The sequence below is a fragment of the Stegodyphus dumicola genome, chromosome 3 (assembly GCF_044657685.1).
Source record: "Stegodyphus dumicola isolate Sdum_Otavi_A_Nest chromosome 3, ASM4465768v1".
Taxonomy (NCBI): Eukaryota; Metazoa; Arthropoda; class Arachnida; order Araneae; family Eresidae; genus Stegodyphus; species Stegodyphus dumicola.
Genome location: NC_140770.1, coordinates 53,955,852 through 53,983,172, shown reverse-complemented (window position 1 = coordinate 53,983,172; position 27,321 = coordinate 53,955,852). Strand labels below are relative to the sequence as shown.

The window sequence follows — 27,321 nt, the reverse complement described above, 5'->3', positions numbered from 1 at the left end:
AAATATGCATACATTTATGCAGATTTTTCATTATTTAATTTCTTCAAACATAATGCAGGACTTTAACATTTGGTGGCAACTGTTTGAAAAGTGATTTGCCGTTTATAGTAATTCAACGCAAAATCGCAAAACGAAAAAAATAGTCCTTCAGACACAAAAGCCCCTTTTGGACTAAAAAATGATAGAAAAATATATTCAAATTAACTGCGTATACCACACTTATAACTGAAAATCTCAGAGTTTGGAAATTTTTGTTTATGTTTATCTTTTCTTTTCTCCCAAGGCCGACATTCTATGAAACTTATTACCTTTTCCCTGCATATTGATTTCCCACTCTAGCAATAACAGAGCGATCTCTATGACTACGATAGTTGTGTTTTTAGTCAATGTTTTTCTGCGTGTTTGACGACGCTGGGCTCATTACCATTGAAAGCGGAATATAATGAATTGTACAAAGCTGCTTTAAAAATTGTAGTTTAGTTTATTTACGTATCTGTGTGAGAAAGGTTTCTTATCACCAACTCACATTAAAAGATGTGCCGATCATAGATTCAAGCTTACCAGCATATATCCAAACCTAGAACCGCTGTGCAAGGACGACAGACTCATTCATCTCCTTCATGTGAGTACCAATACGTATGTATTTTAAGATTATCCAAACTCTAATAGTTTCGAACTATTAAAAACAAATCTTCTGTTAATTTAATACCAGCATAGATTAAAGAAATTTAATTAATCGAATATTAAAAATATGGGTATGCTGGTAGTAACATTAGCATATGTTACTACAAGCAAACCCATATTTTTAATATTTAATTAATTAAATTATTGCTTTCGAAGAGGATATTAATAAGCTGATCCGGAAAATATTCTAACTTAATAAAAGTTGTCTATATTTGAAAAAAGTTTACGAAACACTATTAACCTCTTTGCATAATATCCTATAAGAATCTAAGAACTTTTAGGACATTAAATCAATCTCGTCACAGATGTCTGCTGCGACAGAACCAAGGACGGGGAAAGGGAAAAAATTTTGAAATTTTAGCGCTTCCCCAAAAGTGTTTGTTAAGTTTTTCACTGTTAATTTTGATTTAAAACCACTTTCCTACCCTTCTTAATTTCAGCTTACAATTTCCTTCCAGAACGTATTTTCAGAATATCGGTTAAATGCAAATGAAGGAAGAGAAAATATTTAAAGCGAAAGTTCTACTGACTTCGATAGAGAGCCAGAGATTCTGACCAGCGCGCGTTCGCCTTTTGGATACACTCTCTGTAAAGCTATTACTATGCTCGACCGTATTTCAGGCCCTTGATAGCTTCGCTGTTTAGTTAGCGTTTAAGGGCCAACTCCTGTAAAATTGTGATTGCTTCGGCTATATCTCTTTAGTTAAGTTTAGTTTCTTAGCATTCTTCAGTTCAAACCCAAGTAGAGGCTCTTCTGTACGTCCTGAGAGAGGACCGACTGTGAACTTAGGGCAATACAGGGCCGACTGCAATACAGGGCAATTAACCCTTGAGTTTACGTTTCTATCTTTCTGAACTAAAGCGATTATTCGCTTACCAATTCTCAAGATTCCACACATTTAGCTGTAAATTATAGGTTGGAACATTACGAGGTTTATGCTGTCGTTGAGTTCGTAGTCTACCTGCCTGCTTTTGCACTCACTCCTGCTAACCCATTATATTTTTTTTCTTTGTGTGCATGTGTATTTTTAGCTTATTATTAAGCATTGTTTTCTGCTCACTCACGTCTTCAGTTCAGCAAGAAAAACAGAAAAGTTCTTAAAGCTGCATAGCAGCATATGTTCAGCTTTCTGGACGCAGTGTTAAATGTTTTCTCAGCTCATAATATCAGCGTTCCATTTTCAAAATAAAATGGCTAACAAAATAATTTCTGACATTATATGGATTAATTTTATTTATTAAATATCACTTTCTTCACATTTACGCCACGTAAAATTCAATTCAACAACAAAATATTTGCAGAAATCCCGAAAGAATGTTAGAGGTTGGCATAGGTATTTTTATATTCGGTATTTCGGTATATAATTTTTTTTAAAAAAAACGAGTAGCTTGTTCAGAGCGCCACCTAAAATAATTATCATATTATAAAAAATAAAAATTGCATAATGATTTTAATGAGTCAAGATAGTGGAAGTTCAAAAAAATATTGAATGTTTCTAATTAAACATCTAATGATTTTAATACTGTTTTTTTTTAAATCAATCGCATTAAAAAATGAAAAAATATTCTTAAGAACTGTGTTTATTGTTCTTAAATCACTTAGTTTTTTAGTCAGCAAGCTTCTAGATTTAATTTGAAAGTATCTTAAGTTATCGTTACTAAATGGGAACATGGTGGCACGTGGAAGATAAAAGTACTTATTTCAGGCAGCGGAAACACATTGCTTTCATAGAGCAGAGTTTGTTAGTTAAAACTGAAAGATCTTACATGCTTTGGAACAGCAGTCTCGCGCGCTGAAGATAAACATGTTTTATTTCGAGCAGTGTTGCCACTGCTCGCTTTAAAATCATTAAATTTAAATTTGTAAACCAAATTTCCATGAAAGTTTTAAAAAATGTGTAAGGAATAATAAAATACAATTTTAAAAAATTCAGAAAGGTTTCAGATTTTATACTATGCCCGAAAGGGCGTTCTTTTCAGTCACAGACACATACACGATTGAACAGCAGTTGACCACATTGGCTAAAAATATTTAAAAACAGCATATCATTAGAATTTCCGATAGACACCCTCGCGCGCTGGAGATAAAAATGCTTTATTCCTTGGAGTGTTCGCATTGCTCGTTTTGAAATTGTTGACTCTTTTAATCAAATATTCGCTAAAATTTTACAAAATATGAAACAGATAATAAAAAAAATTTGAAATTCAAAATTCGTGCTTCCAGTTGCCCATATTAGGGTGCAGGACTACGTTATTCACACTGCAAGAAATATACATATATTCATGCAGATTCTTCATTATTCAATTTCTGTAAACATAATACAGGGAGATAATATTTGATGTCAACAATTTGAAAAGTGAAACAGATATTTATAGTGATCCGACGCAAAATACCGTTTAGGGACTAAGGGCCTTTTTGGGTACTAAGTTTCTAGGCCGAAGGCTTTGAAAAACTAAAAAACCTTTGGCAGAAAATCATATATTTGGGTGATGATTACTACCCGCACTAAAGGTACTACTTTCATTTTTCTTTAACTTTATTAAGAACGTTTTTTGGCGGAAAACTTACAACCAGATTACAACCAGATAGGAACCGTTACAACCAGATTCCTATGTTTCTCGCATTGTGAAAAAACGACGGTACCTAGAGCCATCAAATTTTGAGAAACGTAATCCTCTCTCCGAATATGGGCACCTGGAAGCCGGAGATTTGAATTTGTTTTATTATCTATTTCATATTTCGTAAAACTTTAATTATTTTTTTATTAACAGACTCAACGATTTCAAAACGAGCAATAGCAACACTGTACGAATAAAAAACATTTTTAGCTTTAGCGCGCGAGACTGTCTGCGGAAAATTCTAACGAAATGCTTTTTTTAAATATTTTGTGATATTGTGATATTGCTGTTGAATTGAATTTTATGTGTTTTGAGTGCGAAGAATATGATATTTAATAAATAAAAGTAACACACACGAAAGTTAAAAAAATTTCTTTTGGACGTAATGTGAAATTAGAAAGCTTTCCGATTTTATTTATTTATTTTGTTATTTTTAAATTTTTTTTTTTTTTTTTTTTTTATGTTATTGCTTTCAAAAAGCTTTATATGGATTATCTGAAATGTTGAAAGGCATAAACTATCAAAATCAGTTCAAAAAATGTCCTTTGCGAGCTGGCAAATCAAAATCTATGTGGTCACTCGGTGGCTTTAAATTCTAGATTCAGCGATAGTGTCTATAGTAAAAGAAATGATATTAATAGTCTTATAAATAAATACTGGGAAGTTTCTCAAAAGCTAACTTTTAAGAAACTGCCTTCTTATTGAATTAAGCGCTGAAGAGAATAATTACCTTCTATTATTTTTTTATTAAACTAAACATTCAGTTCACTGTTAATTAAATCTGAAGTTAGTCTTGCTCAAGTTAGTATTATTTTTTCATTAAACTAAACTTTGTAAAGGAATACAAACTTCTAGAAAATGCTAAACTGTGAATTATATGTGCAAAACAAAATCTCTGCCAAAATTGCATTTCAATAGTTATCAAAATGTGATCATTTAAATGTGGTTGCCTTTGCAATTTCGCACTTCATCTTTCGTAATTTTTAATGCCGAAAATGAGCTTTCTTATCTGCAACACTCTTAAATATTTATATAATATTAAATTCACCAACGCAGTATCTGAAAGATGTCTCAAGCTGCTTTATTTCGCTTTCATTGTCATAATTGTATTCAGTTTCATAATTAAATTAGCGTCTCTCTCCCTTGTTGAAATGCCTTGATATCGTCTTTTTAAGCATTTTATTATCGCAAGGAAGAAGAGTTTCTAGCTCCTAAACACAGATGCATTATTGGAGAACTCAAACAAAAAGAATATATTTGAAATATATTTATAATATTTGAATAATATTCGAAATATGTATAAAAATATTTGAAAATTTTGCAGGACTAGTTTCGATGATGTAACTACTGGTGAAAAGTAGATAGAAGTTAAGCTACTGGCGCCATCTACTGATGAAATAAGAAAATTAAAACAATTTATGGCTAAAGGCAAAAATGGATTGGAATTAGGGTCGTTAACTAGAACAGAAAGATTTTTTGAATGTGAAATGCCTCTAGAAAATCTAATTCACCAATGGAAGATATTTTTTTAATAATTTTGCTTATTTTTTGAACAATTTTGACTCAGAAAAAAGTGATTTTTGGGCCAACAGAGAGAGAATTTCTACTACTAGACTTACTAGAGAATTTCTGTGTTTCCTTTTTCCTAACATACGTCTCATGTTCTTTAACGAGAAATTTTGGGATTCTTTTAATTTGACTAATGTAAATTAAACCGCATTGGTAAGGAATCCTGTAGATACCCCAGGAATTCATATCCGAAGTGGGGTCCTTCAGTATAGAACTCCGAATTTTATTGATAGGAGGAAAAAAAAAAAAAAAAAAGACCCGAAAATTAAATTTCTGTAAAATACATACAATTTTATTGCTAATCGACGGAAAGGCAGGAATAGCTACAGAATTCTTATAATCTGTTTAAACGAGAGTGTGCCTTTTGCTGTGCAGAGATGAGAATTTTTTAACTGCTTGATTAATAATGTTGGGTGTAAAACCCCTGTCAGTAGTGGGTGCTTTTAAATAATTTAGTTCTTCATCAAGAACCAGTTTGGAGGAGCAAACTTCAAGACAGATAAATGAAATCAAAATAGCGTTTTTGTACTTGGAAACTTACCTGCTTATTTCTTTCTAAACCCCAATTAAGATTTTGAAGAATTCTGCCCTACTCCGAAACAAAGCAATTAAAGCAGACTGTGCGCATAACCTGTATGAGATTTCATTGACGCATTCATAACGGTTATCATGGAACTGAACCAGAGGGAAAATGTCAGCTGTTAACAAGAATATAAAATTCCTTTTTCCATTTTGAGGCCTATTAAAACACGAAAATAAAATTTTAAAAAAGGAAGAAAAGGGGTTTAAATTCAAAAAGTATTGTTTTGAACACTATGTTTCTAGCTACCCTCGGTTTTGGCAATGCAAAATAATATCATTAAGTTTACTTTAGAAAATGTACAGTTGTAGTACATACTAAAAATACTATTATTATACATATTTTACTATTTACATATTTTTATATTATATAGTACTATACATATTTTCTTCAATTTGTTGCTCTTTCTATTTAGTATTATTTTTACCCGATAGATGGCAGCATATTCTTTACATTTCATCATTCTTGTGACTATTTCAAAGCAGATGCTTTAAAGTTACCTATCGCAGATAAAAAGTGAATGACATTGGCAGAAAAACACTATGTAGCAAGCATAACTAAATATTAACAAAGGCAGGTTAAACTGACCACAGAAATTGTACTTCTCCATTTAAAATAATTGAAATTAAAATTGTCAGTTTCTAGGGATTCCGTTTAAAAGATAAATTTAGAATTTTAAATTAGTCAAAAAGAGACCATTGGTTTCAAAATGTATTTTGAATAAAACTTTATGATACTGAAGGGCAATCAGACATAATTCCGTCCTTTTCACGAGCAAAGTCCTAAAAAATCAGTTAGAGTTTTGTTCATAATTCTTTCCAATCAAGGTTTTTTTTTTTTTTTTTTTTTTTAAATTTAGATTTCGCATTGGTGTTTTCTCTTCTAGTTATAAATTAAGCTTCCTTTTTGATCAGTTGTTTTTTTCCCGCCGATATTCGCACTCTAAAAAAACGCCCTTTTGAGCCTAATATAAAATCTGAAAGCCTTCAGATTTTTTTTTTCCTTTTTTTAAATATATGTACTGGATCCAAATAATTTTCATTTTAATTTCTGTATCTGTCAAAACATCGAAAAATTCTGACTAGTCATATGCAACTGATATAAAAATTTCTGTGTGAAATTAGATGAAAAACGAGAAATGAAATTAAATGCGTTAAATGCGAATTTAATAACAGAATGCTGTTGAACGTGATAACGCAATGTAAGTCTTAGAAGAACTCGAAAAATTTAAGAGATCCCTCTGTTTTAGCGACACATTTAGTTTTGTTGAAAGATCTCATGAAATTTTAATTTTCCTCATGTCTTGCAACCTTGTACAATGTTCGTAGTCATGTCAATAAAGTAATTCTAAAAGAAGGCACACAATCAGACACTGCTAACCACAGTGAACTAAAAAATGAAAAGTTACGTGTTAGTGAAGAGCCCAGGTAGATTTATTTGAAAAAAAAGCTGTGAAATAAAAATCTAAAAGGTTTCAGATTTTAACGTTCGCCCAAAAGGATTTGTTGAAGTTTTTTAAACTCTTGCTGAGCTAGTAGTCTACTAGTCTAGTCTTGAGCTCATTTTTGCTTTATTATTAAGCATAGGTTTCTTCGCATTAACGCCACATATAGTTTAACAAGCTGTATAGCATGATACATCTAGAATTCCCGATGCAGTGTTAAGTGTTGGCATATATTTATATATATATTTTTAGTCTTTTTCCAGTTCATCATTCAACATTCATTTTACTTAGTAAGATGACTAATAATGCCTTTTTTTAAATTTTATTCTTAACTTTTTATGTATTAACTTTATTTATTAAATATCACATTCTTCGAACTTAATCACATAAAATTCAATTCAATAGTCAAATCACCAAATATTTAAGAACAACATATTCATTAGAATTCCTGATAGAGTGTTGGAAGCTGCCATACATATTTTTACATTCACTATATCATTTCTTTAAAAATTAGCCGCTCATAGGGTCAGCCGCTTAAAATAATTATCGTTTAAAAGAACAAATATGTAATGATTTTAATCAATCCAGCTAGTGTAATTTCATTAAAATATTGAATACTTCTAATTAGACAACTCGTGACTTTAATACATGTTTATTTAACTCAACCACATTAAAATGTACAAAAAATATTCATAAGAACTGGGTTGATTGTTTCTAAATTGCTTAGTTTATTATTCAGTAACTTTCCAGATTAAATTTGAAATTATCTTATGCTTTATTACAATGTAGTTGCCCGAGGTCCAATCAGACTTTAGTATACGAAAGTGTGGACCAAAGACATTAAAGGAAGAAAACGAGTTACATATAACTCACTAGTTTAATAATATCGCTTTATTTTATAGTCGAGAAATCAACGTGATGATTGGCACTGCTTTTCTAATACAAGTTTTATCAATGTCAATTAAGTATCCAGGCAAACTCTCAGGCTAAGGCAAAGTCTCGGGGTCGAGTCCACTCAAACACTTTCAACGCGATTTCTCGTTTATGATTTAACTTGTTTGAGAGTAGAAAAAGCTCTTTCACACGCATATGTGTTGGCAAACAGCGAAAACTCCTACAGAGAGAATTTAAGCCGTTTGCAAAAATGTTCTTTAGAAATCAGTTTCCAGAAATTGTTAGGGTCATGAGTCTGACTGAAGATCACAAATTTCCGTATGAAAGTCGCTGGGCCTCATTCACTTCATGTTCCATGGGATTTTTTAACAGTATAAAATTTGGTTTCAGTGTGTCAGAACCCTGAAATTTGACCTGGAACTCATTCTTGATATTATTTCCTGACACAATCATTCAATTATTTCGTGACAGAATTATTCAATTATTAATCGTCTCAATTATTTTGTGACACAATTATTCAATTAATGACCATTTCAATTATTTCGTGGCACATACTAAAATTTGCCTGATTTTCTTTTTAAGTTCAGCTGCTGACAAGATGGGAAGTGTGCTGAATTATTTGCCTTCAGTGTAATTTGCACTATATAATTTTTTTCCCCCGGAAACCCTCAAATATCTCCGTAAAGCTGCGAGATGTTTTGTTTTCTGCTTTGTAGTTTCCGGTTTAAAGCCTTTATATGGAATATTAAATCTGTCAGGAAAGCAAGCTTATTTAAAAACTGGTTTTTTCCAGTTTCTCTTGATACTCATGCCCAATGTTTAATTTTTTTTTCCTCTAAAGCAAGATCCTCTTCATTCATCAACTCAAAAACTGCTGCAGGCAGTTTCCAACACTTGGCCAGCACACTTCAAAGTCCAACGAAATATTACCATACTCAGTTTGCAAACTGTCCAGGAATGGAATAAGGGCTCTGTGTCTCTGGACTTCATTGCCTTCCTTTATAAAATTTGCAGTATTTAAAGCAGATTTTATTGGCTTACTGAGCCTTATAAGTTTTCCAAAAACAGCTTCCTGGTGGACATTCCAGTTTGAAAACAGACAATGGATGTCTTTTCCTTTACACAGTCCTACTAACTAAGTTCTATGACAATCATTGTTGTAGCTTTATCTGTTGCAATACCAGAGCACTTCTCAAAACCTCCGCATTTCGAAATAAGCTTTGATACTGATGTCTATTCATTTTAATTCCAACATTTCTTCATGAATGTCAAATTCTTTGTTTATTGTCTAAGAACTGGGTAAAGAATTGGGTGATGTCAGCTATACATGTGCTCTCATCTAAAGCTAAAAAGTTAAATCCAGATTTTTCCAAAATGCTTTTGAGAATACCTGAAACTTCACAATCTATTTTCATTAATTCTTCTGCTTATCGTTTTGATTTTGAAATCAATAGAATAGTGGTAATAACTTAAGTACCGAAAAAGGAAAATTAATAGATCGCCTTTTGGTCACTTTTAGTCACTCGTCACCTTTTGGTCAGAAAATATCCTTTTGTTTTTTTCTTGCAGCAAATATTACTCAAAAATATCTCCCGTTGGCAAATTAGATTTTTATGGACTTATTTTATGTCCATAATTTTTTTTTTTTGCTTTACTTCTTGTTAATAATTCCAATTCTGATTATTTGTATTAGCAGCTTTTCAAGGATTTGTTTCATAAATACTTTTAGTTCCGATTTTCGCTGAATAGAGGGCGCTAGGAGAATTTCTTTTTTACGATTTAGCTAAAACATTTTTGCATTTTTCTTTGTTGTTCTGCTGTAGTCATAATCCTGCAAATTTACTTATGTTACGCGTATTCGTATTTATTATTATCTAACGTTCAGTATTAAGCTATTACATTAGCTGCTCATGTTACTGACAGAATGCCATTGTTTTGTGACTTATCTCACTTGTCTGACAATAACATCAGAACAAGCTCACGAAATTTATCGTGACAAGGAGAGCAAAATTGCGCCCGTCGTTGATAAGAGCCTTGAGTTCCTCCCCCTCCCAATTTTCATGGAGAGCACTTCAGGGAGGGTGGGTCAGAGGATATACCACCCCTTTTTCCCCTACCAGCAACCTCTCGAGAGGACTTTCGGTTCGCCGCATATTTAGAGTGCCCCCATGCCGCACGGACACTTTACATTTACAAAAGCTCATACCTTCTCCGGGATTCGAACCCAGGCCCTTCGGTACAGCAGTCAACGTCGCTAACTACTCTCCCGGTTGGGTGGCGCGGTAACAATTTAAATGACGTCAACTATAACTCAAAGCCAAATAACTGCAGTCTCCTCAGAGTTGTCAAAACGAAGTAACACGACGTCGTGAGACAGTAACATGATCTATCTTACAATCCGAAAACCTTAGCTTAAATACTCTCAAACTCATTTGAATTTCTGGTGAGGAAACGGAAAGGAGAAGTTTCGGTAAATGCTGAAACTATAAATAACTGGTTAATGCAAAATAATGGTTACCTTGTAGTTTTTAAAAGGATAATATCATGTTTGAGGATAAATGTATTACTTGAATCAGTCTCCATTTTTAAATGTGAAAGTTATCTATCCGAAACCAATCCTCTATCGAAATTTATCTTAGTTTCACTTTGTCTGAATTATTGTAAACTCCATCTGAAAAACAAAAATTTAGCTGTTATGTTTAATGGAAAATAATGGCATGGAAAATAAGCCACTTAGAATACTTTCGAAGAAGCACTCAAAAGTATAAAATGCAACAACAGCATGTTTTGGATTGAATAAATAAACAACAAATAAAGAATCCTATTATTTTTCGCATTTCGTGCAGCTGTTTATTTCTCGAATAAAGTGTCTGCAATCTTCTCTTCACAGAAGGAAGAATGAAAAAAAAAAAAAGCAACAACCAAAAAAAAGCGGAAAAACGTCATTGGTTGGAGCTCGTGTACAAATCTTAACACGAGATAAGATTCTTGCCAAATCCTACAGCAGGCGAGCGAGCTGATGATGTAAGAAAGGATGTTTTGACTGAACGTGTCTCTTTATAAAGAATTTATACAAACAAGTAAGTGCAGAAGTTTTTGTAAAATCATTTTTAAAAAGTGTTATTCAGTTCAGTTTCTCCCGATAGTTTTATATAGCCGACAAGTAGTCATTTTATGAAATAATACGCGTCGATGAATGAAGGAATACACTATTAAATAATACACTACTAGTGTTATAAAACTGAAGAAAGTAAAAATCTGAAAAGGAGTTCGAACGCATAGAGGCAGATAATTTTTCAATTGTTTATTTTTAGATTCATTTTGAAAACTGGGATAAATAATTACAAATTACTATTAGAATTTAATTTACAGTTTATCAAATTGCTTAATATTAATTTAGTAATAATAGCTTGGTTAATATATTGTTGAGTGCGCACTGGTTCATAATACTAGATTGAATGCGCTAGCCCGATAAAAGGTTAATAAAATTTAATCTTATCAATTTATATATATATATATATATAACAGAACGCTGGAATTTTCCTCAGAGATATTCGTACAAGTGTTCACAATATCACTGAAAATAATCAGTAGTTATACTTCAAACTACTAAAAACGTTAAAATACAAAGCGTTCGCAATGCAAAGTGTTATCTAAAGCGAAAGCTAATTAAGATATCTCAGTTCACGCGGAACTACATAAATCGCAATAACAATAACTAAGCAACTTGTAGAGACATTAGGCAATTTTTAAAAGCAGGAGAGATGAAAAATTAGCAACGCCTTCGCCGGGAATCGAACCGAAGACCTCTCATTTACGCGCTGAGCGTGCAGACCACCACACCACGAAGGCATGCCAAGAAGGCGGGAGAAATACTTTATATACTGCCCGTTTTAAAGGGCGAACTGGGTTTTTTTAGGGGACTCAATCGCCAAATCCCGGATGAGGAGAATTATCATCCAACACCTTTTTTTTTTAGTTCGGGCGCCACTGTAGAGACATTAGATACTTTTTGGAAGCAGGAAAGGGGAAAAATGAAAAATTAGCATCGCCTTCCCCGGGAATCGAACCGCGGACCTCACAATTACGCACTGAGCGTGCAGACCACTACACTACGAAGGCTCGTTAAGAAGGCGGGGGAAAATACCTTATAAACCAACCAAACAACTGCATTAAAACGCTCTATCTTTGGCTTTAAATAGTTTTAACTGGCCGCATGAGATCTTTCTAGTCATTTCTGCTTCTCCAGATTTCTGGAAATCAAAAAGTGTGGAATTACGGTTACAGCTAACGTAGTGTTCAATTACATTTATTCAATATAAATATAAATAAAATAAATATATATTTATTAAATATTAAATGCACCCGCGGTTGTATTTTTACTTTTCCGGCATGCCTTAAAATTTGTCTGGTGCTACTTTCCAAGGAAAAACACAACAATTTTAATTAAAATTCTACTAAAATTACTTATTTAAATACAAAATTCGTAACGCTATTGATTCACATATAGTTGTTTTTTCAATGACATTGAGGTACTAATAATGGATTCATAATTACAGGCTAGTAAATAAAGATAACAGTTAATAATGAATAAATATTGGAAAATTATTAAGAATTAATACTAATTATAGATTAATAATAATTAAAAAGCATCTGTTCTTATGTAGCGAATTTCCATTTCGGAATACATTTCGGTCTTTTTCCAAGATTCCTCAAAAGCTGTTTCGTTGATTCGCTGTACAGTCGCGATTCACATTTTGAGAATGAGTGGCACAGGTCGTCATAGAAACCTTGTTATCATAAACAACTCTGCCCTCTGTACTTTGTCTAAACGAGAGTCTGCAGAATTTAGCGTGGTGCGAAATGAAGACACCGAAAATCTTGACTAATGGTTTGGTTCTTGTCATAAAATGCAGTTGAATATTTTTTTTAATTAAGAAAACAAATACAAAACTCCTCGAGTTCCACGAAGTATTCCACGAGGTTTACAGTTTTAATTAAATAGCTCATAGCACAAAGAGAATAAATTCAACAATAAAAACATAATATCTAGGCCTGAGAAAAGTAAAGAAAAATATAAAATACAAATACTATTATAATAAAAATACTAAAATACACTATGAAGGATTACACTATATTAATACTCGTATAAAAAAATAAACGAACTTAATAATAATAAAAAAATAAACTAACTTGATAATAATAAAAAAATAAACTAACTTGATAATAATATAGTAAAAAAAAAAAAAAAAAAAAACTGAAATGTTTCAGATTTTAAATTACGTCCAAAGGGGCGTTTTTTAACATTTTGTGTGTTACCTTTCTTTATTAAATATCATGTTTCTCGCACTTAAACCATAAGATCCAGTGCAACAGCAATATCGCAAAATAGTTTTAAAACGAGCATATCTTTAGAATTTCCGATACAGAGACTCACGCGCTGGAGATAAAAATGTTTTTTCTGCACAACGTTGCCATTGCTCGCTTTGAAATCCTTGAGTTTGTTAATCAAAAATTCGTCAAAGTTTCAAAAAATAGGAAATCGATCATAAAACAAATTTCAAATTTCAAATTTGGTCTTCCACATGCTCATATTCGTTGGAGGATTACGTTATTCAAAACTCGATGACTCTATGTACCGTTGTTTTATCACAATACGAGAAATATACATACATTTATGCAGACGACATTTATGAGTCCGACGCAAAATGCCAAAACGAAACTAATAGTCCTTCGGGATTCAAATCCCTTTGGACTAATAATAAAAAGAAAATAAACCAACTTAATAATATAATAATAATAAAAAGGAAAATAAACTAAATAAAAATACAATAATAGCAAAAACTAAATAATACTTAAAAATAATACTGATACAAGAGAAAAATGATACATCAACAGAATAATACATCAACACGTATCTTAATCATACATAGACAATACGCAAAATAATACATTGACACATTAAAAGATTAAAATTCAATCATAGTATAAATAATATTACTAAAGCTTCAAAGAACAAACAAAGTCTTGCAAGACAGGAAAGGCTTCGGATCTCCTAACAAGGTCATAGAAAACAGGAGGTCAGCAAATTGAGAGCTGCCCTAAGTTCAGTATTAAGAGTTGCTATTGAATATCAATAACTGATTCACAAGATAATGTATAAAACAAACCGAAATATTACACTCAGGAAATCCTAGAACAGTTGTGTAGGTTTGCATTTGAACTGTTAAAATCCAGTTAGTCCAAAACACCCTAATAAATACGACGCGAATTATCTCTGTGTCTGAAGTAACTAAAATCTTGAGAAGGTTTAGTAACCTTTTTATTTAGGCAGAATTTAGAGAACAAAGACACTTTCTTGTGCAAAAAAAATTAGCCACAGCTCGCTGTGATGCAACTCAATGGAACAGACAAATTTAAGCTAAATTTGAAATAGTAGTCATTGACTACACAATTAAATATTACTAGAAGTTGGCTCAGTACTTCCACCGGAGCGTCAAGGTGTCGGCAGCGATATAACGCAAATCCGAATAATTACAACTATCACAACTGTCAGGAAACTAACGCAATAGCGTGCACGCAAAGCCAGAAACACGACTTGTCTTAAATTCCGAAAACCTCAGTTTAAATAGTGGTTATCTCATTTGTATTCTGAGGAGGAAACGGAAAGCAGTTGTAGTAAGGATCGAAATCATAACAGCATGTTAGTTCAAATAGGAGTTTTGCAAATTTTTAGCCTTTATACTATAGTATAAAAAGATAACCAGTTGAAGTTATTTCTCAAACAATTCGTTGAAGTTTTACAAAATATGAAATAAGTAATAAACAATTTTGAAAGCTTTTAGATTTTATATTACACATGTAGGGTTTATATTTATTTTAACTAACATTTATTTTAAGCTATCTTTCCTGTCAAGCCTTTACTTTCCCCTAGAATTGCCAATGCCAGAGTATGTAAATTGTAGTAGAACGCGCAGTATATTCAAATTTTAGCAGAAGTAAGTTGAGTTTAAATAGAAGGGAAACGAGTTTGTATGTGTGCTTCTTGAATCGTGAACGTGAAGGTTGCTAGGTAGAAATTTAAGAACCGCGCGTTTCGGCCTGTGTGCCTATCTCGGCAGTTCGTTGAATCTTTCAACTTCTTAATCAGTAAGCTTGCTGAATCTCAGCTGTATTTTAGAACGCGGTTAAGTTAGCTACTATTTAAGAGCCTCGTAGGTAGTGATCTAGTTATTTATTCATCCTGTCATTTATTTTTAGTTTCACATTCCTGTTTTGTTAAACCGCCGGGTCGGCGTAGTTTGTGAGCGTCAAGTGAACGCAGCTGTTATTTCTAAAGTGGAATAAAAAGGGCTTTAAAACCCTTCTTACGAGTTTGTGTAATTTACAGTTCATAGCAGTCACTACCATAGTTGTTGACAAGTTGGGACAACGCAACACTATACGCCTAAAGCGGCGTTTTTTAAATTTTTGTGTATTACCTTTATTTATTAAATATCATGTTCTTCGCCGTTAAACCATAAAATTCAATTCAATAACAATATCACAAAATATTTCAAAAGAGCATATCTTTAGAATTTCTGATATACAGTCTAGAGCACTGGAGATAAAAATTTTTCTTCGGTACTGTGTTGCCATTGCTCGCTTTGAAATCGTTGAGTCTGTTAATGAAAAATAGCATTAAAGTTTTACAAAATATGAAATAGATAATAAAGCTAATTCCAAAATCCAAAATGTTCCACGAAGCAATGGTTCCACTCGAATATGGGGATCTGGGTTTCTAGATCCCCATATTCGAGTGGAGGACTACATTGTTCATAATTTGATGCCTCTAAGTACCGTTGTCTTCTCACAGTGCTAGAAACAAGCATACATTCTTGCAGATTCTTCATTATTTAATTTCTTTAAGTATAATGCAAGGCTCTAATATTTAGTGGTAACAATTTTAAAAGTGAAAAGCCGTTTTATTATGGAAGGCGCAAAATACCAAAACGAAATTAATAACCCTTCTAAACAAATAGGGGTAAATAAAAGGTAATAAAAATTAATAAATAAAATAAAATGTAAAATAAGGTTCTAGGGGTAATAAAAATATTACATGTATAATAAGAAATAAAGTAAAATTATTGTCACATATTCTCACCTTATATACTCTAGAATTAACATGCATTCTGTTAGGGAACGGAAAGAGGAGTAACAGTAAAGATGTAAATCTGTAAATCATAAAACGACAAGGATATTCAATATAATAATAACCTTACAACTTAATGCAGTAATCAGAATAATCTTAACTTCAAAGACATTATTCCTGCTACCAATTGATCGTGTTTTTCTACTCCTATGAATGGTCATGTTAAGCAAATTTTACTGTACATAAAAATTTAATTGTTAAGTTTAATTTAATTTAACTTCTCAAGTCCTTGAACAACTTCAACAGTTTGTTGCTTGCTGAAGGAACAACTTAAATCTTTGGTACTGGTCACGCTTTCACAAGAGGAACGTTAGGAGTTTTTGCGACAGTAACACTGGCTATTACACTAGACATGTCCACTATTGCACGTAAAATATCAAGCTGATATTGCAGCTCTGTCCATGTGTGATGCACCGTGGCATTGCTAGTTCTGTTCTTCAGGTCTGCATTGGTTGACATTGGCGAACGGTAAACATTATCTTTAACATAGAAAGAAACCCAAATGGGTCATGTAAGGGAACCTGGTGGCCATGAAATGGATCCATTCCTCTCAATCCGTCTATAGGGGAATTCTGTCGAGAAAACTGCGAATACACAATTCCCAGTGTGTTGGTGCGCCATCCTGCTAAAAAATGACCTGTAGTTGACGGTCCTCCAGCTGTAGGGAAATGTAATTAATCAATGCATCAAGGTAAACTCCAGCTGGTATTATTTGTACATGAATGTAAAATGGTCCTATAATCTTGTCATGCAACATCTCATACCATACATTCATTTTCGGGCAGTCCCGCAACACAACCGAGAATTACAATCCTATCGTCGCCCTCCCAGTGGAACGGTGTTTGCGACACCAGGGTGACTTGGCCAAGGCCCTACCCTTTGTAAAATAGTTTGGTTCTTAGTAAAGTGTCGGTAACTAACTAGTTCAAAAAGTATATAAGTTTCAGTTAGAATTCCATAATTTTTTTTTAAAGAATAAACATGTGGTTTTAAAGTGAAATTTTGAGTCTGATAATTTGACTTAATGCATTAAATTAAGTTATGTTAAAATTTTTGCTAACGAGGCTGGGAAACGAGAGCTGCGAATAATGTGAGGCACAGAAAAGCAGTCGAGCTGTGACTCAGAGGAAAAACATGGTAAGTAACAAGTTCATAGCAGTCTGAATCCATAATAATAATGAGATGCAGTACATACAATATATGCAAAAAATAAGATAATATACATGGTACAAGAATACATTAATAAGCAAATAACTACAGGACATAACATGAAGTGATGGTACATAATATTGGGGAATGAGGAAGACAGAGTGGTTTACATAATAGAAATATTTAGCTAGGCCAGTGGTCTGTCCGTGTTAGCTAAGTCATTATAATCATAGTCCCGGATTTTAATACATGAGTTGTTGATGAGCTGCTGTCGAGCATGAAATTTAGTTGCAAGTTTATAATTAAAGATCTTAGCAACTCCATGCCAAGCTCCTCGTGGATACGGTTGTAACGAATGTACCATTCAGCACTAGTGATCTGTCTGAGCACTATGTTCTGGCATGCCTGCAGTTTACCCCATTAGTTTTTCCCTATTAGTTGCCCATATGGGACTATCATAACAAAGTAATGGTCTGAGAATGGACTTGTATATAAGTAGCTTGTTGTCTATAGATAACACACTGTTCCGAGCAATTAAAGGATTGAGTTGTGCTTTACGAACCCGGAAATTCTGGATAATAGAAGTGATGTGTGGGGACCATGTAAGAGTATTATTGAGGATCACCCCAAGATAAAGGACTTGCTTGGCCCATGGAATGCTGGCATTGTAGAACTGCAGATTTTTTTTGATTTTGGTTTTCCTGGTAAATAGTATAGCCTTGGTCTTGTCCACGTTGACAGAAATTTTCCATTGGGTAAGCCAAATCTCTAATGTGTGGATGTAGTTTTGTAACCGTTGAATTACTGGACCAATGAATGCACTTTGTGTCAGGATCTCAGTGTCGTCTGCATACATAGCTAATGTTGTGTCATGTGTGGTAGGAATGTCGTTCCCGTAGATATTAAAGTATGTAACCCCAAGCAGAGACCCCTGCGATCATAGGGTGTAAAGTGGAGTTTGTGCGAGCTACGTGAACAACAAAGTGTTTACCTGTTAGGTAGGAATAAGTAATGTTAATGATGTAGTCTGGGAAACCCAGTACAAGTAACTTGTAAATGAGTGCATCCAACCAGACTCTGTCAAAAGCTTTGCTATATCAAGAAATAGTCCAACAGTGATTTTCTTAGTGGTCATTCCCTCTGCAATGGTCTCAACGACTCTATACAGTTGATTCCTGGTAGATAATTGCCTCCTGAATCCAAATTGATTAGGAATCAGAATATCATTGGCATCTAGATGTGAGTTGCTGTGCTTGAGTAGTACAGCTTCGAATATCTTGCTGATGGAGGAGAGCAGGCTGATGGGTCTGTACGACTCTGGCTTGTTGGATGATTTGCCATGCTTAAGGATAGGAACAATCTTGGCCGTCTTCTATGACGTGGGGAAATGCTGCCACTCCAGGATGATATTGCTTAACTTAGTGAGAATGAAGATAACCTTGACAGAAAACCTCTTTATCATGGTATTGGTGATGGCGTCCAAACCAGGGCTTTTCCTATTTTTAAGTTTCTTGATAATAAGCCGGAATTCTGCAGGTAAGGTTGGAATAATGTTGTCCGTGCGTGGATTTGTAGAGAAAGTGGAATGAAACTGTTGTTCTATCTGAGCTAGCGAAACTTATTAGTGTGGCTTCGAGAGACAGAAACACACTCTGTCTTACGATCCAAACCCATCGATTCCATCCTGCATAAGGTAGGGGATGTCTTAGTGGAGGATTTTCTAAGGAAACCCGCCTCTTATACCATTACACTTTCCCTTAGATTTGAATCCAGGTCGGAACTACCAGTTTTCAGTGTACTGAGGGTATTTAGAGACCACTGTGCGAGTTTACACATACGAGGCTTTTTTATATTGTCTTGTTTTTGATGCTCTTAATAGTCTGAAGTGCTAAATACTGATTGTGCTCAGAAGTACTCATTTTGTGAAAAGTTCCGGAACTGTAAAGCGTTTGTGTTTTTGCTAGGAAAATAAATTTTGTCAAACTCTTATCGGTACGCACTAACAATATATATATATATATATGTGTGTGTGTGTGAGTTGCTGTGCTTGAGTAGTACAGCTTCGAATATCTTGCTGATGGAGGAGAGCGTCCCGACGCGTCCGCATATATATATATATATGCGGACGCGTCGGGAAATTGGAACAGAGAATTGAGACTAAAAAAATTTTTTTTGGACCGTTTATTTAATTAATTAAAAAATTTTGTAACGCAAAGTTTCAATTGTCTGTTTCGGCGAAACGCGTAATGGAGTTAGCTTGATTCGATGTTCACTCAGAAATTTCCCTTGAAAAGCCAGAATGGACCTCGAATCGGGCTAATTTACTATTTTTTGCCTTTAACTTGCTCCATCGATTGGTTGTTTACTGTGTTTTATTTTTTGCCTTTAACATGTTCCATCGATTAGTATTTTACTGTGTTTTATAATTACATTTTATTTCGCATGTAACCTAATATATTGCCTTATTCAGTTTGATTTGTTTTAATACTGTGTTAAAATTTCCGAAAATATTTAACATATAGTTTTTTATTCGAACTTGTAAATAACTGAATATGCATATGTTGGATTTTTCTTGGAGCCACAGGTTTTGGTAACTTTTTGGCGAGCTAACTACAATTTCTTTTCTCATTTCCTTAATTTTGCAGCACATTGCGCAAAAACATTTTGACCTAAATTTGTCTTTTTTGTATTATTCTTACAACATTACTTATAATATATATATATATAATATAAAATCTAGCTTACAAATAACACCCAAAATGCAGTACATTAAACTGTCATGTGATTTGAAATGGAATTCATATAAAAGCTTAATTACATCGCAACTCCTTCTTCTTCTCTTCACTCGTATCTCCTGCTGCTTTCCGCTGTTTTGCTATTTTTTTTCTAAATTCGTCCATTGTTTAAAATGTAAAGGGAGCGGAGGATTAATAGTAATATATACAATATACAATTAGTAAGTAAGTAATGCAGTACAAAGTCCGTAATACGGACGTCCATTATCCGGAATGATCTATAATCCGGAGATCAAAGCCACACACTTCTTTTGAATGCTTTACGCATGCGCGTTGGGAGGATGTATCTCCAGATACGTTAAAAAATGTTTGGCATAATTTATGGCCAGCTAACATATTTCATGGGAGGACGATGAAGATGATAGCCGCGAATTTGAAGGTTTTCGAACATCGCAAACTAAAGGTGAAATTTTCCAGTTATTGGATTTTGTAAAGAAATGTTCAGAAGCTGTAATAAATGAAGATGATATAACAGAAGTTTTTCATTGCGACGACAATGCCCCAATCATCAATCAATTAACGGACGTCGAAATCTGTAGTATGGCTCTAGATCCAGAACATACCGCATCCGATAGGTGGAACTTTGTAACTGAACAAGAAATTATGTCTGTTATGGAATTAAAGAGAAAGTATTAGCACAAAAAACGAAGCAACTTAAACAACTTACATTGAAAGAAACGTTTAATAAAGTAAACAAATAAATATTAAGCTTTTGTTTTTGTAAATTTTGATACCCTTTAGAACATAATTGCTCTTTATTTCATAAATTACGGTTTCATATTTTAATTGTATAATTTCTGCATGGCATCTTACCAGATTTAAATTGAAGATCTATAATCCGGAAAAATCTCTAATCCAGAATCGCCGAAGTCCCGACGAAATTTTGACCTAAATTACGGACTTTGTACTGTAGTAATATATACAATTTACTAATATTAAAATTCAGATTATAACGTAATAATTTATAAATCTAGAGAAAGAACACGAGTCTTATTAACTAAAAGGAATTATCAACTGAGAACAAAGTAAGAAGAAATAGTAACTTATCTGCGTTGGAAGAACAAAAGATTGAAATTCAGTATGGAAGAAAAGATACGCTTATCGCTATCTGTTTAGCTCTATTGGCGATACAAAATGGCGATGTAAAGTTTTAAGTCTCTCAAAATATAAATGCATAGTTAGGTTTTTTTTTTTTTTTTTTTTTTTTTTTTTTTTTTTTTTTTTAAATCAGAATTGGAAAGCATTAAAGTAATGCAAGTGAGAAAACGAAATAAAGGACAAATGTTAGGAAAGAATAAAAATTTTCCGCCATGAGCTTATCATGACGACTTAGAACATAGTAGGCCCTCTGTTAATAAAAGTAAAGTAACGAAAAATTTTACAGTAATTACATAATTACAATAAAAACTCTCTTCATCCGTCTTTATACTTTTGAGCTTTCAGATAAAGCAATTGCTGTAGCATTTTGTGCAGGAATGGTTTGGGGATACTTTTGCTGTAAAAAACTTGTATATAACTCTCTCTCTCTCTGTATATATATATATATAGAGAGAGAGAGAGAGAGAGACGTGTCTGTGTGTAACTGGATGAATTTGAGAAAGCTGCAACGGATTGGCGATGGTTCTCTGCGTTATAATAACTTATAGAGCCTTTACTGCGTAGTTAAAAACATGGCACTCGAAGAAAGAACGTAACCGCAAATTCCACACATAATTTTATTCTTGGATAGTTGATAAATCTGAGTTTTACCTACTATTAATCACTCTAGATGAAATCTGGATTCATCATTGCAGCACATAAACAAAAACAGTCAAAACAGTGGAATGTAAAGGGAGAATTGGATTCCAAAATGGCAAAAACTGTTGCTTCTGCTGTGAACTTGATGGCAAAAGTTTTCTGGGACAGCCATGGGTTTGTTTTAATATATTATCTTGAAAAGAGAAAACCATTGCCGGAGCATATTATGCAACGTTGCTTGACAAGCTGAAGGCATAAATTACTGAAAAACGGCCACATTTGCAAAAGAAAAAAATTGTTTCATCAAGACAATGCTCCACCTCACGCCTCAGCAGTTGCAATGGCGAAAATCCATGAATTACGATTTGAACTGTTTAACTATCCGCTCTATTCGCCAGACCCGGCACCAAGTGACTTTTTTTTGTTCCCTAACCTAACAGAAGGCCTTTGAGGAAAACAACTTTCGTCAAATGAGGAGACTACACAGAGAAAGATTCTACATATTATTTGAGCGGTTTAAAAAGATGAGAACATCGATGGAAGAAATATATAGACTTACAAGGAGATCATGTCGAAAAATAAAGGTAATTTTGGAGACAATATATCTTTTTCCTTTGTTAAGTCGGAAACTTTTCAGACAGTCTACGTAGTGTAAAATAAAAAATGTTTGTAAAAGACATTTGCATTCTGGACATTTCATTCTCACTAGTTCCATGTTATAATATAAAGTGTTATAATATAAAGTTAATAATAGTCCCAGGTTATAATATCAAGTGTTATAATATAAAGTTAATAATAGTCCCAGGTTATAATATCAAGTGTTATAATATAAACAATCATAATATAAAGTGTTTATTGAAACTTTTAAAAATTAAGCTAATGTAAAAATATCTAGGATAGAACACTAACCCATGTTTCTTTTCCCTTTAGGTGCTGACACCACAGTGTAGATGAATTAGTCTTACCTTCTCAACACACATGAAAACTCAGTTGTTTCCTTATTTGATACTTTATGAACTTTGAAGAAATGCTTAAGATGTCCTCTCTAAACAAGCCAGTCCACATCTATCAGATATCTTCATTTTAGATCAAGCATTGTTTGTGTTATGCTTGCTAATCAATACTTTCAAGTTTTACTTTAGATGGGCGTTATCTGTCATTGGTCTATTCTAAAACTTATGTGTGTATAGAGATATGGTACATACGGTTATTTTACCATTTAGTTATTCTTGAATCTAACACCGAAGAAATCGTTTGCAAAAACTGTTTGATCTGTCAAAATGTGTTAAACATTATTATCAAAATATTACCTGGATTTTAACTTTTACTCAGCCTAAGAACTGATTTCGGTATCTGGTACAAGTAGTTTGAAAACTGAATTTTTTTTAAACTCACAGGCTAGTCTTACAAGAATAGTCTCTGTACCTTATGTCGCATTAGATAACGTCTCTGCTACCTGTTTTATACTGCAAAAGTTTCTGTTCTATTTTCATTAAAATGATTTATATGTCTTTAAAATCAATTTACAATTTCTAATTAAGAATCTCTTAACTGCAAGGTTAAAAATAGGAGCACTCGTTTAAAAATATTATCCTGGTACTGCTTAACTTTTAAAGATGGGGCAGACTTTATTATTTGGCACATGGAATGTCCGAGGACTGTCCAAGAAAATGGAAAAGGTTTATTCCGAATTAGAGGAACATAACAAAGACATAGTTGTGATCACGGAAACAAAAAAGAAGGGTAAGGGTCGCGAAAATATTGGTAATTACATTCATTTCTTTAGTGGAGTGGGAGAAAATGACAGAAGCAGAGCTGGAATCTCTATAATGATGAAAGAAATGTTTTGCAAATACATGACTTCTTGGGAAGCTATTGATGAAAGGCTCATAAAGATAGAACTAATGCTTGGTATAAAGCAAGTGGTCATTATTGGAGTTTATGGTATAGATGACAATGCAAGAAAGGATAAGAAAGAAATATATCATAATAAATTATGGTACGTAATGAAGGACATAGATGATGAAGCTGAAGTAGTTATTCTTGGGGACACCAATGCAAGAGTGGGCCGATGTACGAGTAGTGATATTGTAGGAAAATATGGCGAATCAAGAATGAACGATAATGGCGACAAGCTTATTGAACTTTGTTCTGAGTTTAAATTAAAAATTCAAAACACTTTCTTCCGACATAAGGACGTCGATAAGTATACGTGGTATGCATGCGGGAGAAATACAAAATCAATAATTGATTATTGTATCACAAAGCAGACGTCAGCATTGATTGTAAAAGACGTCAGAGTGCATAAAGAATTACAATGCGACACGGATCATTGCTTTGTTGAAGCCGAAATAACAATTCCGTGGTTTCAAGATATTGAAACCGTCAATGAGGGGAAGATTTCTAATCCCCAAATTTACAAAACGCATTTGCTTTTCAATAAAAACATTCGAAATCAGTACGCCACACGCTCGAAAGAAGTTCTCGATTGCAGGTTGGCTGAAACTTTAGATGAGAAATATCAACACTTAAAGGAAGTTCTTCATAAAGCTGCCGAAGAAATTCTTGGTGAGTTCAAAGAGCAAAATTTTAGTGAATTCTGGTACCCCGAAAATATTCGAATCTTGAAGCAAAGCAACAATAACAAACTTTGGAATGAGGACTGTGGTACAATGTTAGACAAAGACATAAAGCTACTTTCTCGCAAAAATGACAAAGAATTTAAAACGGAATTTTGGGAAGAAGTGTGTAACAAAATTGAAAATTCGGATGAGTTAACCAAGGTCCAGTTTCTATGGGAAATTGTTAAAACTATTCAAACGATATCTAAAAATGACCTAAATCTGCATGCAATAATACCAGATTTCATTTCATGTCGCTGCATCAGAATCTTAAACCCAAAAGCAAAATCTAAAAAAGAAGATATTGCAGATGCGTCTGAAATTAGTGTCTTGGAAGTAGACGAGGCACTGGATGGGTTGGAAGAGAATTACTATTCTGCGCCAGGCAATATTTCTATAAATCTGTTAAAATATTCCTGCTTGGAATTAAAGGAGTTACTCAGATATTTAATTCAAATTATTTTAAATGGACATAAAATTCCTCTTGAAATAAATGAAATATATGTGTATTCTGCTGATGAGACAAGTTACGGTAAAATGCAAAAGGCTGTCAATCCGAATCACTCAGATACTTTAGTGCTCCATCCAATTATGTCGTTAATGAGGTCCATTCTTATAAAAAGAATTGAGAAAACCTTATCTTTAGAAAGACTACCTCAGAGCTGTTTTACTCCTGAATCTTCAGTCATTGAAGTTATTTATATGTTACGGCAAATTATACAAAAGTGTGTGGAAAAACAGAAAGAAGCACATTTCGTTTTTATTTGCCTCAAATGTTGTTGCATGGACGTACCATTTCCCTTTCTTTATGAGAGACTGAAAGCAACAGGATTAAGCAGTAAATTAATCGCTATGATAAAGCATTTATATGATGGAAATAAATTTAAATATCAGACATCATCTTCGTCTGCTCAACACTCCTCAAATTTCTTTCGGCTAAAGCAAGGATGTAGTTTGTCTTCAGTATTACGAATGATATGCATACAAAAGTGCCTAAGAAGATGGCACAATAAATGGGAAAACGTAGGACTATATATTGGGAAAAGAAAACTGCTGTCTTTATACTATCCAAGTGGGTTAGTAATCCTCGCTTCAAAGAAGGTAGATTTAGAAAACTCTGTGAATGCTTTAAAGCATTACTTCGAAAAAAGTAGTTTTAGCTTATACCTTAAAAATGCAAAGTATCTCACTTTGAATTCTGGAATAACAAGCACTTTGACCTTAGAGTCCTTGACAATCAAACGAACGCCTACTGTCACGTATCTCGGCTACGTTTTGCAACAGGATGGAAAATGCAAAGAAGAAATAAGTTATCGAATTATGCAAGCGAAAATAGTAGCTTCGATTTTGCAGTCAGAGATGAGCAATAGCATAATTGAGAAAGAAACAAAAAAGAAAATTGTTCAGGGTATTCTGGTAAATATTTTGACTTTTGGTTGTGAAACTTGGACTTTGTCTAAGGTTCTCGAAAAGAAAATCCAGTCTTTGGAGTTGGAGTTTTGGAAGATTTGCTGCAAGGATCAGGAATGCAATGAGATCAAAGACGAAGAAATTTTAAAAACAATGCAAGTTGATCCAAATTTGATTCAGAGTATAAAACTGAAAATTTTATCAATGTATGATTCTATTAATGCTATGAATAAAAGAAAATGGTTGAAATGCATATTAGAATGGGAACCGAACGGGAAAAGGAAGGCTGGAAGACCTCAGAGAAGGTGGATTGATGAAGTTAGAGAGGCAGAGAAGGAACTACAAGAATTTCAACGCAGCGCATGAAGAACATTATGACCATTTTAAGACATCAGGAGGTATAAGAATTACTAAAAAATTCTTTGACATATTACGAGAGATCTGGTGTTCTTAAAAATAAGAAGAACGGGAAAAGTACAAACCAGAAACGCGAAGAATGACATTAAAACGCGAAGAAAAATTCAGAAGGAGAAGAAAACTTGGCATGCGATTACAGGCAAAAATATCTCAGCAGAAAACATTGAAGAAGAAAACATCGCGCAGAAGACAACGCAACGGGGAAACGCCATAATATAAAAGATAGATAGTGGGAAAAAAGAAAGCATGGCAGTTTTAAGACATCGTTGTAGAAAATCAAGCGATTCAAAAACTTCTCAATTTAAAATCATTGTCGTCGAAAACATCGTGGTAAAAAATAAAGCGCATACAAATCATCGCATGACGATAATCATCGCATGACGATCGCAGACGTGTTTTTCAGGTTTTAAGAGCTATAAATGCATATTGGCATAATGATTTGTGAGCGCAAAAAGGAATGAAGAATATTTTTACTTTTATATTGAATTAATTAATAATTTTTTGCTGAAAAATTCAGACGGAAGCTTAAGCATTCAAAAACTTAAAAAGAGTAGAAAAATTGATGTTACTTATATCAGCTAACATAATTTTATAATTTGATACTTAATTAAACAATTTCAATAGAGGTAACCACATGCAATTACTTGTCTTCCTTTTTCTAATTTTTTTAGACTATGTTTTTCAAGAAAAATTACTAATAGAACGTTTTAAAAAAGATTTAATTAATGAATTTTATTAGTTAACTATAAAAGTTTAAAATTCTGTTAACTGCCCCTGCTAAAAATGCCCCATAGAAACCAGTAAACTTTTTATGGGTACCCATACAATTTTATGGGTTTCCATTGACATTTCCATACTGGTTTCTGTTGGTCTCTGTGGGTTTTTTTTACTGGTTTCAAAATGACCCATAGAAACCAGTAAAACTTTCTACTGGTACCTATAGAATTTTTGATGGTTTCTACTGACTTTTACTGGTTTCTATTGATCTCTGTGGGTTTTTCTTATTGATATCAATTGACACCCATACAACCAACATTTTTTCAATGGCAGAACTTTGCACTGGTTTCTATAGGTTTATATTGACTTTTACTGGTTTTCTTACTGGTATGAATATAATAATAAATCTTCTGTTGGTTTATATGAGTTTATGCTATTTTTTTATCTGACGTTAATAGACTTCTTGTAAACAATAAAATTAACAGAATGAAAAT

General features: G+C 33.1%; 1 protein-coding gene across 1 annotated transcript; it reads left to right on the top strand.

The window, feature by feature from the left end:
- Window positions 1-423: 423 nt before the first annotated feature.
- LOC118198735 (uncharacterized) lies at window positions 424-27,248 on the top strand. The gene is made up of 3 exons (XM_035370487.2): window positions 424-622; window positions 10,681-10,870; window positions 22,593-27,248. The coding sequence occupies exon 3, from the start codon at window positions 23,279-23,281 to the stop codon at window positions 26,057-26,059; it is 2,781 nt and encodes a 926-aa protein (XP_035226378.1). The 5' UTR covers window positions 424-622; window positions 10,681-10,870; window positions 22,593-23,278; the 3' UTR covers window positions 26,060-27,248.
- Window positions 27,249-27,321: the final 73 nt, after the last annotated feature.

What these genes read in the sequence shown, in the direction of transcription:
- LOC118198735 (XM_035370487.2), top strand. Translation starts at nt 23,279, where the DNA reads ATGGGGCAGACTTTATTATTTGGCACATGGAATGTCCGAGGACTGTCC.